The 16,842-nt window shown below is 41.8% G+C and overlaps 1 protein-coding gene across 1 annotated transcript in view; it reads left to right on the top strand.

Moving 5' to 3' along the window:
• BEND5 (BEN domain containing 5) overlaps positions 1–16,842 on the top strand; it is a 733,046-nt gene that overhangs the window by 609,953 nt on the left and 106,251 nt on the right. The window contains exon 9 of the mRNA XM_081913981.1: positions 7,504–7,615. Coding sequence (XP_081770107.1) covers positions 7,504–7,615 — 112 coding nt within the window. The remainder of the gene's footprint in view (positions 1–7,503; positions 7,616–16,842) is intronic.

Here is a 16,842-nt window from a genome sequence, read left to right as displayed (position 1 = left end):
AAAGTGAAACATTAAACTCTGTTCCTGCAGCAGCACTTTTGAAAGATTCCTGCTGGGAGAGTCCCGACAGCCTAATCAGAGACACTGTTAATGAGGTTCACCCTTAAGCAAACTGTGATTACACATGCAGCTTTTCCGGAGACTGTCTTGATAGCTGCTCTTCACTAATTTTTTTTTATTATTTTATTTTATTTGCATCACCTTGCATGGTGTTAGACCATTCAGTGACTTTGAATATTTCTGCTTATCTGCAGTTTGTAAGCCACCTCTCCAAATTATTTTAAGGTGTGGGTTTGCTGACTGGTGAAAGCAAAGTACCTTTTCTAATTAAGATTTCATTCTTCCGCCACCTAATCTGAGGACTAAATCTCTCCTCTACACACAATATGCCAATCTGAAACATCCTTAAAGATGCCCCCACTTTCTTTAAATACTATTCTTTCCTGGTTTTCTCTCCTCCCCACCCCTGATAGCCTAATATATCTTTAATATTGCTTTCTGTCATTTAATATTGAATATTAAAGATGACTTTAACGAAAACCTTTGGGGCATCTATTTGCAAAATGCACATGCATCTGCCTCTTAATTAAGGTTTGGATAGCCAATCTGGGAGAGCAGACTGCATCACCACTGTGATAGAGGTGCACATATGAAGAAACAGATAGGCAGAACTGTCCTGCTGATCTTCATCAGATTCCCCTGATATCTTTATGCACTTATGGAAGACGTGTTACATTCTTTCTTTTATGGAACTGTGGCAATGTCTAACAGATTTTCCTAATGTGCATCATCATTATTGTACACAGATTAAGACTGCTGGATTGGGTCAATTTCCTTTTCCCTTGGTAGAAAGGAGAAAAAGTTGTTCTTCATGTTCTGGTAGATTTTCAAGCATTTAAGAATACTCTTCATGCTAGCTCAGTATTCTTTTGCTTAAGACATACAGCTTTTTTTTTAAAAAAAAAAATCATATATGCCGATCTTTCTCCTGTGCTGTTCTATTCCATGCTTGACTGGAAATAGGAAAATCAGTAGTAGCATTGTTTTTCAGCAACTCCTCCAACAAAGACAATTGCAACAAAAGCAAGAAAAATAAATTTTACTGAATTATTTTGAAACCATGCTGCTTGGTATTGAAAATGTCAGCATTTCCCCTTCTCCTAAACAGTTCAACCATCTCCGTTTTCTACCCATTGCAAATACTATGTTTGGTGTCACAAAGTCAGCTCTAGCACATGCTTATCTGAATGAGCAATCCGTGTGAAATGAATAAGATCTTTTTCTCCAGCTATATAAATGATTCAGTCTTGCTGCTGCATCTCAAATGCTGTTCCTTCCTTCTTTTGTTTTTAAAGGACTCTATCAATGTTCTCTTCCTATGCCCTGTATTTCTATATTTTTAAAAAATGCTTTTTTATGTTATGCCCTTGGAAGCTTGAAATTGAAATCTGTTCCTTACTTACCCAGAAATATATTTTGACTTTTCCGTCAGCAGACAGTGATAGTGGTTTGCTGTAATTCAGTAACTCATGAGAGCCCAGTTGTGGAGAGACTGTGCAAATTATTATGAAAATAGCAAATAGAAGTTAGGTGTTGTGCTGGCTTTCCTCCAATGAGATACAAAATAGGCGATACCTTTTATTGATCAGACGTCAGTTGGCAATAGGGTACGCGTTTTCAGGATCACAAATCCACACTGAGCATAACTGAACTATATTCAAGGGATGCCCGAAAATTATGCAGGGCATTCTTAACATTCAAAATAGCCCTTGGGGTATCTGTATTCATAGAAATATTGTTGTGTGAATGTGTGTCTTATGCATCTCTGCTACCACCACCAGTTTCAGTGCTCTGAATATATGTATAAAATAGGATAGGAGAAATTGCTGCTGCTGAGATCTGGGGTGTTTTGGTTGACATATGCACTGCTCATGCATATACAGATATCAGACTGACTACTGTGAGTGCAAAAAGCACCCCAATGTGATCAGAATCAACTAGGTAGAAGAAAAGGTTTTTTTATCAATGCAGAGACCTCTTGCTATGTAATATAGATACTGGCCTGATATTTAAATATATTTATGTGTGTGTGAAAAGAAAAGAAAGTGCAGTAGTGTCCTCCAAATGTTATGTTTGTACTGTGCAACACTGTGATATGCAGCCCCGATCCTATGTTTGTCTGTTGGGATGTAAGTCCTAATGATTTCAGTGGTAGGGTTGAGGGTGGGACTAGCACACTAGTGGTGCCTAGCTTGTTAACAGCATTCCAACTATTTTTAGGATTGAGTATGCAAATAGTTGCCTGATTTTTTTTAATTCCAGTATTTATTTTTGTGTATATTAAGTGATTAATTAATGGATTTGAATCCCACCCCCTTTTTCAGGACATAGCTCTCCAGAGGTAGCTTATTGACATCAGGATAAAACAATTAAGTACAAAATAAGCAACCCCGCCTAACACTAAAACAGCAGCCGCTAAAATGTCCAGCATGCAGCATTTCGGCAAAAAACAGTTTGAAACAGAAATATCTTCATGTTTAAAGGCTAATGCAGATGCCACATGTGCCTTTCAAAGGAGACGGTTTGAAACATATAGAGCCATCAGTGAAAAGTTCTTGTCTATGGGGACTAGCTACCAGTTTGGTGGATCTTACTGCCAGACCAGAGAGCGGGACTGAAGACTCTGGCAGGCTCGTATGGGTGCAGATAATCCTCCAAAAATCTGGCAAACAATTTTGAGACTTCTCTCAATCAACTGTGCAAGGTTCCCAATTGCACGGAGTTCCAACACACATACAGTGGTACCTCGGGTTACAAACACTTCGGGTTACAGACTCTGCTAACCCGGGAGTAGTACCTTGGGTTAAGAACTTTACCTCAGGATGAGAACAGAAATTGTGCAGCAGTGGCATGGCGGCAGCAGGAGGCCCCATTAACTAAAGTGGTACCTCAGGTTAAGAATGGTTTCAGCTTAAGAACGGACCTCCGGAACAAATTAAGTTCGTAACCAGAGATACCACTGTACAGCTATATGTATGTGAATGCCTCTTTGCAGACATCCAGCTGCATAGGCAGACATGGTTCTCTTCCCACCTCCAGAATGAGGAATGCAGGTCTATATTAGAAAATAAGACTAGTGTCTCTTAACTAGTGATTTACATAGCCAGTGGAGGAATGTTTGATAACTATTAAAACCAGACTACTTTTAAAAATAGCTGTATGTGTGATGAAGACTACTTAGGTCCCCCCCGCAAAAAAAAATATCTCAGCCATTGGTGCATTTTCTTTTTCATTTCATTTCTTGCCCACTTAGCTATTTATAGTGGAGGCTTGTGTTAGTTAGGCAAAGCACCATTATACATTGTGTATATTTAAATGAAGCCACACATGCAGCTATGCACAGACTGGTGCTTTCTTCCTCTGGCCTTACTGAGATTTGTGTGAAAGAGAAGAAAATAAACATTGAATCAAGGTATTTCTTGCTGATCTTAGAGGAATGCAGTGCATGCTGTGGAATGCCCCAGTTCTTCCTTGATGTTCGTGCCAGGAAGTAGCACTCCCACAAGTTGGGGGGGGGGGGGGAAATGGGTGGGCACATGGGAAGGAGACATGTATCACTGCACATTTATTTTTATTTAACAAGAGAAAATGGAGGAGTGCTTTGTTAACTATCACTCCCTGTTTAAAATTGTGTCACTCATTCTACAAACGTCGACTCCACCATGTGGCCTTCAGCAGCTAATGCTGATCTGCCCACTCTGTCTGTGCTAAGAAACTCATTATTAAATATTCTTTTGTGAGTTCTCTTAGAGCTATAAGTCCACATAAGCAAAACGGTGCAGAAAGCTGGCCGGGTGGAAATGCAGCCAAATGCCATGCCTCATTACCAAATTGCCCTGTGGGTTTGGAATGAATAAAAGCAAAATGAGAAATCTAATCAGAATGCCCTGCTCCTGCAAAGCCACTAACTGCTGTGGTGCAAACTGCTGTTCATGCCATATCTGCTAACCCAGAATCCTGCATTGGCATGTGGAGCCGAGCTAACGAACTTGTATCACTTGCCATTTTAAAAGCCCTTAGCAATGCACTAGGTTTTGCTAATGATGTTGGCTCCTTTGGGGCTTTAGATGGCCTTGAGGATGCCACATAATGTTGGCACCATCTGGCCCACTTCTGCAAGTGGAACTCAAGCATTTTTGCACCGAATGCATAAGACGCAAGCATTGGCATAGCAACAGAAGTGGCTGTCACTGGAGTCAGGTCCCAATAGTGTCAGGCCACCAGAAAAGACCTTCCTCAAGCACAGTGATCCAGTCCCATATATAACTTGCATTGACATGAATGCTACAATTTCATGGCCAAAGTATAAAATAAAAAGACACCGCATGGAGAGGGAAATGACATTTGAATTTAACCTAAGGAAAAAAATAGCATGTCAAGCCCTGGTCTGGAGTGCCATCAGGGGGGGGTCCATTCACAACTTTCCTAATTTATGCTTCCAAAATTTTCATGAGAACTTTTTAATTATTTGTAATGCAAACCAATGTGGAAAAGTAGCAAACTGAATTTAAAATTGGGGAAATTGGGAATTTTCCCCCATCCCTAAGTGCAGCTGATTTTGAAATCTGAAAACCTCAGATAAGTTAAGTAGTGCTTAAATAATTCTTTTAATATAGGAAGCAAAGTGTTGATGTACAGTTTTAAGACTTTGGTTTTGTGGTTGTTGCATGCACAAGACTTTTCCTGCTACATGCTACAGACTCAGAAGAGTTCCAGCCAGCATTCATGCCTTCAAGTAAAGTGGCAACACAGTCCAATTATGCCCGCTCTCAACTCTCATGGGGAGGGGCAGAGAGAGAGAGAGAGATGGTACTTTTATGCTCCCCTTCCCTTTTTCATTTTCAAATCCTGACCCTTCCCACTAGTGCCATTTGTGGATTTGCACTGGCAGGCTTTGTGTGGGGTATTATCTGTACATTCACCCAGTACTGATTCAGTGAACCAGCATTTCCTCACAAAGCAGACGGGAAGTGTGTGCAGTTCTTTTTGTAATAAATCATGGGCATGAAAAAGGATTTCTTTAACTCCTTTAGCCCATTCTTCTCCATTTCTCTCACCTTCTGGGAATAGGCCTGTAAGAGACTCTGCAGGCATATAGTGGGTGCAGGAAATAAAAGACAGGGGAAATCAAAGGAAGAAAAGTCAGAGGTCCCAGCGATTTTCTATAGATTGAACACTCTTGAAAGCAAGGAAGGACTGTAAGAAAAATAAGCAAACCAAAAATAACACACATCTTCAGGCATGTTATTAAATCTTCCTTGACAATAGCAGGCAGCCAAGAGCTCTTTCAAGGGATAAATTATATGCCCAGGGTGAATCAGAGCTGCTTCTCACAAGATTTTTTCCCTAAGTACAAATCATACATGCATCACATCAGGGTGCATGCTTGTTTCAAACACAACCTCCAAAATACTTGAAAGTGGGGGTCCAGTCTTTTCTTGGCCACTTGCAAGTATTTGAAGGGAATCCCCCCCTCCCCATCTGAAGCAACTGTATATCTGAGTGAGGAAGGGAGGTTAGATTTTTCAATTGAAAAAGGACAGCCTTTCAGCTTGCTCAGGCCAAGATACCTGGGGAGAAGGGGACTGAAGAAACTGTTGGGTTCCCTACAGTGTGTTTTACCGTGGGCTGATTCTCTCTCATCTTAATGCTGTCCCATTAGTACATTTCCCTTCCAAAAGACCAAGAAATGGTCTGATTTAAAGGCAAGGTTTTTGGCACATGGGCCACAGTTAAAATCTAGAATATGGACAGAGCCATTCTGGTGGCATTCCAGTGCAGAATGCATTCCCCACTTCCAGTGCTTTGACGTGGCATCTTGCAGTTCTGGAGAGCCAAGCTGGAGTGTTGCCCTGACTGTCTACCACATGCCACAGCTGGGTTTCATGGCCTCCCAGCTCCTTTCAGGGTTACCAGATGGATATCTGTGCTGCTTATGACATTTATACTACAGATTGGCCCCCCCATGTTTTAAAATGCTAATATGCAATCTTACATATGCCTCCTCAAAAGTAAGTCCCATTCAGTTCAATGGAGCTCCCTCCCTTATAACACTGCAGCCCTAAGACAACTGAATAGGAAATAAACTATTGTGCAAAACACATTTAGTTCAGGATCTACAGCTTAATTAGTTTGTGGATTACAAACTAATTTTTTATTTCAGCTTCCCTCTCCTTTACTTTCTCCCCATTTTTAGCTGCAGAATGTGTGGCTTAGTATTTATGAATGTTCTTTCTCTCTCCTTATTCCTTCTCAGACTTTGGGGATTTTCATCAGACAGCTTTACAAGAACAAATCTCAGCTGTTTCCATAGATATGTTTAAATAATAGATTGTAATAGCCATTCACCTAGTATCAAGTGAAAGCTCTTTGCTTCTCTAGAAGCTCTAGAGTATAGTAGCAAAATGGCTTTTTTATTGTTTCATTTTACATATAGCAAAAGTTGTGACTTTGTGTGGTTCCTCCTTATTTTCAGGAATTTCTATATTGTACCCTTTGATATAAAACCCAAATCCATAATTAGGGCAGTACTTTTATTAAAGGATACAAAACAGTGGGCAAGCTTTCGTGCCCCCAGATCTCTCCATTGGGATGTTAAAACCACAAGGTGGGAAAGAGAGAGAGGCTGCTGGTGTTAATCAAACTATCTTGGTCTTCCTTTGCTGAAAGTCTTGATGCAGTGTCTGGGAGTAGGTAGAAGACAATCAGAATAGACCCTTTTGGGCATATTAGGTTTCAAGCTGCGCACCAGCCTTATGGGAAGGAGAAGCACAAAATGTGCACCTATTACAACCAAAGTTGATTATCTTTCCAGTAGCACCTTAAAGACCAACTAAGTTAGTTCTTGGTATGAGCTTTCGTGTGCATGCACACTTCTTCAGATACACTGGACTTCCATTTCATGCAGCTCAATGTGGTGCCTTCCATAGTTCCAGTTACAGATAGGTAGCTGTGTTGGTCTGCCATAGTCAAAACAAAAAAAATTCCTTCCAGTAGCACCTTAAAGACCAACTAAGTTAGTTCTTGGTATGAGCTTTCGTGTGCATGCACGAAATATCTGAAGTGTATCTGAAGAAGTGTGCATGCACACGAAAGCTCATACCAAGAACTAACTTAGTTGGTCTTTAAGGTGCTACTGGAAGGAATTTTTTTTGTTTTGACTATGGCAGACCAACACGGCTACCTATCTGTAACTTGATTATCTTTGTTAGACGCCTTTAGTGTGATTCCCTCTATCCATCCCAATAACACAGAGATACATGGAGTGAGATGAGTGACGGACTTTCAGCCTGCAATTGGTGTCAGTTTGGCAAGGCAGGAGTTCACCTGGAGTGGTGGGCGGCTGAAAGAAAAGTAGGTAGTGTGAGAAACCAAACTTCCATCACCACACACTCAAACTGGCCTCTTGAGTCCTGACGACTTGTCCTGTCTTTGTTTTTACAGGTGCTCCCTAATGGGCTTTGATTTAAACAGGCACTGGGCAGATCCCTCACCTTGGGCTCATCCCACTCTCCACGGTGTCAAGCAGCTCATTGTTCAGATGTACAACAATCCGGTGAGTGAGCAACCTCACACTGAAATAGTAGCTAAGCATCTATCTAAAACTGTTCTTTTATCTTCCGCATGCACCATCACACAGTGTCTTGATGATTCAAGAGCACATTGAGACATTGTGGCAATAATCCAGCACGGGCAATAATTCAGTAGGGTTGTGTTTTTTACTCAAACATGCTACTACAGTGCCCTGTCTTCTACTTCCTTGGTTCTTCTGCATATAACCTTTAGCTGCATGACCAGTTCCACATTGCACAGGTCTGATCAAGTCTCTGTTGCAATTCATCTGCTGTCTGGGAGACTATCTATTGCAGCCTTTCCCAACTTGGTGTCCTCCAGATGTTTGGGGCTACACATCTCATCAGGGTGACTCTTTTAGTCCAAAATAACTGTAGGGTACCAGGTTTGTGAAGGCTGATCTGTTGGAAAACACCTCCTGTGATTAGCATTGTAAAACTTCTGAAATGTCTCTTTCTATGGGACTATCAATGGTAATAAAGCCAAAGAACCTACCTATTTCATCAAGACTTTGAAGCAACCTTTGTGATCACTCTATGCTGAATACATGGTCTGAATTGAACATGCTTGCTTTTGTAATGTTCTAGCTGCAAAAAGGGAGAGTGTTGCTCTAATAGACATAGCCCCAAATGCAAATTTTGAAATGGTGTTGCTGTTTAATGCAGTGCGGAGGCAGGTGTTGCTATGTGAAACTCAGAGCAGAAAGGAAATAACATTTGCAAATGTTACATAAACAGAAAATCAGTCAGATGCTTGGCCGGAGAAGCAGGGGTGTTTTGAAGGTGAAATTGCTGCTAATCAGGGGAGATGGATTAAGGAGCAAAGAAGAGTGGAAGACAGACAATTATTGAATATGTGACATCAAAGTGTGGAAGGATTATTGAGTATGTGACCTAAGAAAAACCTCTCAGCACAGATGGAGGTGGATTTGAAAATATAAAATAAATAACAGGCATTTTCTGAGAAGTGTAATGGGATTTTATAGATGGCTCTTGTTGAGTAAAATTCCTGATGCTCCATCTCACACTGACAGCTTCCCTTTCAGGGAATAGTAGTGTATTAAAGCAAATATTGCTACCATTCCTTTTTGTGGGGTGGGGGTTGTTGTTGTTGTTGTTGTTTAGTCGTTTAGTCGTGTCCGACTCTTCGTGACCCCATGGACCAGAGAACGCCAGGCACCTCTGTCCTCTACTGCCTCCCGCAGTTTGGTCAAACTCATGCTGGTAGCCTCGAAAACACTATCCAACCATCTCGTCCTCTGTCGCCCCCTTCTCCTTGTGCCCTCCATCTTTCCCAACATCAGGGTCTTCTCCAGGGAGTCTTCTCTTCTCATGAGGTGGCCAAAGTACTGGAGCCTCAGCTTCACAATCTGTCCTTCCAGTGAGCACTCAGGTTTGATTTCCTTCAGTATGGAGAGGTTTGATCTTCTTGCAGTCCATGGGACTCTCAAGAGTCTCCTCCAGCACCATAATTCAAAAGCATCAATTCTTCGGCGATCAGCCTTCTTTATGGTCCAACTCTCACTTCCATACATCACTACTGGGAAAACCATAGCTTTAACTATACGAACCTTTGTTGGCAAGGTGATGTCTCTACTTCTCAAGATGCTGTCTAGGCCTGTCATTGCCCTTCTCCCAAGAAGCAGGCGTCTTTTAATTTCATGGCTGCTGTCACCATCTGCAGTGATCATTGAGCCCAAGAAAGTAAAATCTCTCACTACCTCCATTTCTTCCCCTTCTATTTGCCAGGAGGTGATGGGACCAGTGGCCATGATCTTCGTTTTTTTGATGTTGAGCTTCAGACCATATTTTGCGCTCTCCTCTTTCACCCTCATTAAAAGGTTATTTAATTCCTCCTCACTTTCTGCCATCAAGGTTGTGTCATCTGCATATCTGAGGTTGTTGATATTTCTTCCGGCAATCTTAATTCCGGCTAGGGATTCATCCAGCCCGGCCTTTCGCATGATGAATTCTGCATATAAGTTAAATAAGCAGGGAGACAAAATACAGCCTTGTCGTACTCCTTTCCCAATTTTGAACCAATCAGTTGTTCCATATCCAGTTCTAACTGTAGCTTCTTGTCCCACATAGAGATTTCTCAGGAGACAGATGAGGTGATCTGGCATTCCCATTTCTTTAAGAACTTGCCATAGTTTGCCGTGGTCGACACAGTCAAAGGCTTTTGCATAGTCAATGAAGCAGAAGTAGATGTCTTTCTGGAACTCTCTAGCTTTCTCCATAATCCAGCGCATGTTTGCAATTTGGTCTCTGGTTCCTCTGCCTCTTCTAAATCCAGCTTGCACTTCTGGGAGTTCTCGGTCCACATACTGCTTGAGCCTTCCTTGTAGAATTTTAAGCATAACCTTGCTAGCGTGTGAAATGAGTGCAATTGTGCGGTAGTTGGAGCATTCTTTGGCACTGCCCTTCTTTGGGATTGGGATGTAGACTGATCTTCTCCAATCTTCTGGCCACTGCTGAGTTTTCCAAACTTGCTGGCATATTGAGTGTAGCACCTTAACAGCATCATCTTTTAAAATTTTAAATAGTTCAGCTGGAATACCGTCACTTCCACTGGCCTTGTTATTTGCAGTGCTTTCTAAGGCCCATTTGACTTCACTCTCCAGGATGTCTGGCTCAAGGTCAGCAACCACACTACCTGGGGTATACGGGACATCCATTTCTTTCTGGTATAATTCCTCTGTGTATTCTTGCCACCTCTTCTTGATGTCTTCTGCTTCTGTTAGGTCCTTTCCACTTTTGTCCTTTATTATGGAAATCTTTGTACGAAATGTTCCTTTCATATCTCCAATTTTCTTGAACAGATCTCTGGTTCTTCCCATTCTATTGCTTTCCTCTATTTCTTTGCATTGCTCGTTTAAGAAGGTCTTCTTGTCTCTCCTTGCAATTCTTTGGAAATCTGCATTCAATTTCCTGTATCTTTCTCTATCTCCCTCGCATTTTGCTTGCCTTCTCTCCCCCGCTATTTGTAAGGCCTCATTGGACAGCCACTTTGCTTTCTTGCATTTCCTTTTCATTGGGATGGTTTTCGTTGCTGCCTCCTGTATAATGTTACGAGCCTCCATCCATAGTTCTTCAGGCACTCTGTCCACCAAATCTAAATCCTTAAACCTGTTCCTCACTTCCACTGTGTATTCATAAGGGATTTGACTTAGATTGTATCTTACCGGCCCAGTGGTTTTTCCTACTTTCTTCAGTTTAAGCTTGAATTTTGCTATAAGAAGCTGATGATCTGAGCCACAGTCAGCTCCAGGTCTTGTTTTTGCTGACTGTATAGAGCTTCTCCATCTTTGGCTGCAGAGAATATAATCAATCTGATTTCGATGCTGCCCATCTGGTGATGTCCATGTGTAGAGTCGTCTCTTGTGTTGTTGGAAAAGCGTGTTTGTGATGACCAGCTTGTTCTCTTGACAGAACTCTATTAGCCTTTGCCCTGCTTCGTTTTGATCTCCAAGGCCAAACTTGCCAGTTGTTCCTTTTATCTCTTGACTCCCTACTTTAGCATTCCAATCCCCTATGATGAGAAGAACATCCTTCTTTGGTGTCACTTCTATAAGGTGTTGTAAGTCTTCATAGAATTGGTCAATTTCAGTTTCTTCAGCACCAGTAGTTGGTGCATAAACTTGGATTACTGTGATGTTAAAAGGTCTGCCTTGGATTCGTATCGAGATCATTCTATCATTTTTGAGATTGCATCCCAGTACAGCCTTCGCCACTCTTTTGTTGACTATGAGGGCCACTCCATTTCTTTTACGGGTTTCTTGCCCACAGTAGTAGATATGATGGTCATCCGAACTGAATTCACCCATTCCCGTCCATTTTAGTTCACTGATGCCCAGGATGTCAATATTTATTCTTGCCATCTCATTTTTGACCACCTCCAACTTACCCAGGTTCATGGTTCTTACATTCCAGGTTCCTATGCAATATTTTTCTTTACAGCATTGGACTTTCCTTTCGCTTCCAGGCATATCCGCAACTGAGCGTCCTTTCGGCTTTGGCCCAGCCGCTTCATCAGCTCTGGATCTACTTGTACTTGCCCTCCGCTCTTCCCCAGTAGCATGTTGGACGCCTTCCGACCTGAGGGGCTCATCTTCCAGCGTCATAACTTTTATATGCCTGTTGTCTTTGTCCATGGAGTTTTCTTGGCAGGGATACTGGAGTGGCTTGCCGGTTCCTCCTCCAGGTGGATCACGTTTGGTCAAAACTCTCCACTATGACCTGTTCATCTTGGGTGCCCTGCTCGGCATAGTTCATAGCTTCTCTGAGTTCTTCAAGCCCCTTCGCCACGGCAAGGCAGTGATCCATGAAGGGGGGGTGGGGGTAGGTTGTATCAGATCACACATATATCCCTTCCTTCAAGGACTGAAAGCAGCCACTGGATCACTATTACAATTAATTGACTAATTCCTTATTCTGCTCCAACATGGGATGGATTAACATGACAACATATTTGGGATTGAAATGGCCACAACTTGAAACTATGAAAAATAGTGAAAAAATGTGGTCACATGAGTCCACTGTTGGCTCCGAATCCCCACCTTGGTATACAAAAAATAGTCTTAGCTGGAAGGTAGCTTTACATATTTATTCTACGAAACATTGCAAGGTGGCTCTGCTTTATCTGATTAAAAACGAGAGAGGAAAGGTCTTATTTTCAGGAGACACATTACATTCTATTGGAAAAAAACTAATCCACTAACTTGCATTCAAGTGGTCTGCAGTTTGCAGCCAATCCATATCTCACAACCTGAGCCCATTTCAAATGATAGCATTGCTTAAATTACCTCCCACTTTTGCACCACTTCTGTGATTCCTGTTCATCACCAAATAACTCATATGCAAGAATAACACTCTGGTCTCATGAATGCACAGACCCTGCTGGTGCCTGACATAAATTTCCCTTTTGTCAGGGCAGCAAATTGTGTCCATTTTCAGGCTCTGCTTCCACTCTTGAAATGATGCTATTAGCATAGTCATCAATGTGAAACTGTGCAGTGGACGAATAAAATATAATAATAGACTTGGCAGGGGTTTGTGTCTAAATTGCACACTTGAGCTCTCTATACTATGAGTCTACAAGTGGTATCATCTCATCTAACATTTGGATGGTTGGAAGCAATTGTTTTCTGCTCAGTATACCTCCTTCCCCTCCCCCATTTCCACTCCAAATAATTCCATATCTCTCAATAGTAAAGATCTTGTGGCCATTTTGAATATGAATAAATGAAGCAGACTAGGTTTGCATTTTTTTTTATAATAATTTTTAATGATTTTCAAAACATATAACATATAACAAACACAATAAAACACATATATTTCAACACACAAAAACATACAAATAATATTGACTTCCCCATACCTCCCTTTTACCGCATCCTTATTTTTCCATTTTTTTAGCAACCCTTAAATCAATTTTTCTAATTAACTCTCTTTTGAATTTTCTTAAGATTAACATTTACAGCTGTAATTCTCCGTTTCTTACCCCTTAACATCTTATCAATCCACAATTTTACAACAATTTTTAAGATATACTTTAAATTTTCCCCAATCCTCCTCCACTGTCTCTTTCCTCTGGTCACGGATTCTGCCGGTCATCTCTGCCAGTCCCATGTATTCCGTCACCTTCATCTGCCATTCTTCTAGAGTAGGTAGTTCTTGCATCTTCCAATACTTTGCCAACAGGATTCTTGCTGCTGTAGTTGCATACATAAAAAATGTCCTATCCTTTTTTGGTACCAGTTGGCCGACCATGCCCAAGAGAAAAGCCTCCGGTTTCTTTACAAATGTCCACTTAAGGACTTTCTTAATTTCATTATAGATCATTTCCCAGTAGGCCTTAATCTTTGGGCAGGTCCACCAAAGGTGGTAAAAAGTTCCTTCAGATTCCTTACATTTCCAGCAGTTATTATTGGGCAAATGGTAGATCTTTGCAAGCTTGACTGGGGTCATGTACCACCTGTAAATCATTTTCATTATGTTCTCTTTCAAGGTACTACATGCCGTAAACTTAATACCGGTGGTCCATAACTGTTCCCAGTCAGCAAACATAATATCATAACCAATGTCTTGTGCCCATTTAATCATAGCTGATTTCACCGTTTCAGACTAGGTTTGCATTTTGCCCTAGATAACCATTAAATAGATGGTGTCTCCTTTTTTTCTGAGGGTCTTAACCACACATGACACTGATGATGTGACTAGCAATTATGTTTTAAAATTAAATACCAGATGTGGGAGAGAGCCATTATTACCAAGTCTGCAGTGTATGTAGTTGTGTATCTGCAGGCAATCAAACATTTGGATGGTAATGAAGGTGGAGGTTGCAGGTGCCTTCCCCTGCCCATGACTGGCAACCCTTTACATTTCTCCACATGTTCTTGGCAGCCATGATGCCAGATTCCCTGCAAAGCAAGTAGTACTGGGGGCTGGAAGCTAGTGGTGGCATTTACCACCCTCCAGAGGGACCAGTGCTCCTGAGTGCTGCAGGGCAGCTTAGAGTGCTCTGCCAGCCTCTGTTAGGTGTGTTTGTGGCTGCTGCTGGTCCTCCACATATGAGATGGGGGTATTATTGGGGCTTCTAACCCTCCCAAACTGACTCTGTGGCTGCTTCTCCCTGTGGGTCAATGCTGCTACTGCTCCTTATTTTCCAGGGTGCAGCTCCTACTGTGTTCACATTGGTTTTGACTCAGACAGCTGAGCCCCTAGCTGAGTTGGGATGGGGAGCCTATGATGGGGAGCTAGGTTTGAGGCCACTGTGTGGCCCAGAACCAGCTGGCTGAGCCAGAGATCTGCTTACAATTGTGCCCTAAGTTAGTTGTGTTGAATTTCCACTGAAATCAATGGGCCAAGTCTTGAGTAGTTTACCCCATTGCTTTTAATGGCATCTAAGTCTGGATCCAACCCATAGTGCACCTCCGTTCCTTTCCTTTCAAGATAAACAAACGTGACAACAATAAGAAAGGGTTCAACAATTGTTCATGCAAATCGTGTTTCTCATTTGACTGTCTGCTAATCACACAATGTATGCATACAAAATAGGTTCATGAAAAAGTAACTATCAAAGCACATATAAATTTATACTTAAAAAGGTAAAGGACCCCAGTCAAAGGTGACTATGGGGTTGTGGCGTTCCTCTCACTTTTCAGGCTGAGGGAACTGGTGTTTGTTCACAGACAGCTTTCCAGGTCGTGTGGCCAGCATGACTAAACCACTTCTGGCGCAACGGGACATAGTGATGAGTTCCAGAACGCATGGAAATCACTGTTTACCTTCCCACCGCAGTGGTACTTATTTATCTACTCACACTGGTATGCTTTCGAACTGCTAGGTTGACAGCAGCTGGGACAGAGCAACAGGAGCTCACCCTGTTGTGCAGATTCAAACTGCTGACGTTCTAATTTGCAAGCCCAAGTGGCTCAGCGCCACCCACATCCCTTACCTTTTACCTATACTTAAAGAATCCCCCCCAAGGTAGAAGTCTTCTAGGTTGGAATTAAACAATGCGAGAAAGGGCACCCAAATTTCTTGAAATGTGTCATGCTTAATGTCTTCCCTAGCTAGACTGTATTGGTACATAAGCTTGTCAGCCACTGCCAGCTGCCAGAACCTTTAGGAGAAATCCTCATCACCTTTCCAATATCATGCTATTTCCACGCGGGCGGCTATAACAAAGTAAGCGGTTAATTCCTTGTGGGGTAAGGATTTATTTTGACCACAGAGCAAATAAAACAGAGCAAAATCTGAATCCATATTCTTGGTGCACTGCATTCTGTACAACCATGAAACTAGTTACAGATAGGTAGCCGTGTTGGTCTGCCATAGTCAAAACAAAAAAAATCCTTCCAGTAGCACCTTAAAGACCAACTAAGTTAGTTCTTGGTATGAGCTTTCGTGTGCATGCACACTTCTTCAGATACACATGTGGAATTTTTTTTGTTTTAACCATGAAACTAGTTTGCCAAAATTCTCTCATTCCTGGCATTTTAAATATGGCTAACACAAAAAAGAGTAATACCCAAGTGGATGAAAGCATGACAACAGGAGGTTGTAGCTGTAGAGGGGCTGTATATGAAAGGGGAATGGCTACAAGGCAGTTAATATATTTAACTTTTTTCCCCCAATACACCTTGTCTCTAGATGTGCCCTGTTTGCACAGTATGTTCCCCTATATGCAAATAGCTCTTAAGAGCCATCCTTTGAACACATTCATAGGGAGAAATGTAACTTTGAAATGGACTGTGCACCTACCTACATAGCTATGTTATATATTGTTATGATGTTGTTATTGTGTTCTTTGGGTGGGGGGTTAGGCTGAAGGCCAAGACCCTTCTTTGCAAGTATAGTGATGCTTCAGGTTACAGACGCTTCAGGTTACAGACTCCGCTAACCCAGAAATAATACCAGAGGTTAAGAACGTTGCTTCAGGATGAGAACAGAAATCGTGAGGCGGTGGCGGCCCGGCGGCAGTGAGAGGCCCCATTAGCTAAAGTGGTACTTCAGGTTAAGAACAATTTCAGGTTAAGAACGGACCTTCAGTTCTTAACCTGAGGTACCACTGTAGTGGTTTTTTATTCTAGAAATGTGAGATAACTTTCTTTTGAGACTAATGGTTCAATAGTAGAACAGGAATTCAACATCTTGGAACTTGGAAAGACTTATATTTCATTTACATATATGGTGGGTATATCATTTTGCTAAAAAGTATTGAGGTAGAATTATGGAATATGATCCTGTATTGTTTTTATTGACAACTAAATCCAGACATATGGCAACCCCACTTAAATCAAGTCAGCGGCAGTCTCAGACATGGGCGGTCTTATCCAATTCTGTTGAGTTCCTTTCTAGGTACCACAAAACTAATCACAAAGAAGCCAACCCATCACAGAGTAACAGAGTGGCACCAATCTGTTGTAGACCATTTCATTTCTGGCATCTACAGGAGCCCCACTGCACATTTTTAGTATCACTATAGCTTGGTAGGAGTGCCATGTCCTTTCCTGATCCTGATCTTGAGCAGAAGCCCACAGGGCATCGGGGAACAAGACAGGCTGAAATTGCAGTAACACAGAGAGCTCTGTTAAAGCGAGTGAGTGTGACTGAACTAATGCCTTTTATCCCTACGGGGTCAGATCTTAACCTGCTTTGGACAAATTAATTTCTGATACACTGTCTCCAGTGTATCCAAAAAACA

The sequence above is a fragment of the Podarcis melisellensis genome, assembly GCF_964234715.1.
Source record: "Podarcis melisellensis genome assembly, chromosome: 6".
NCBI classification, from domain to species: domain Eukaryota; kingdom Metazoa; phylum Chordata; class Lepidosauria; order Squamata; family Lacertidae; genus Podarcis; species Podarcis melisellensis.
This window is presented reverse-complemented; position numbering and strand designations above follow the sequence as displayed.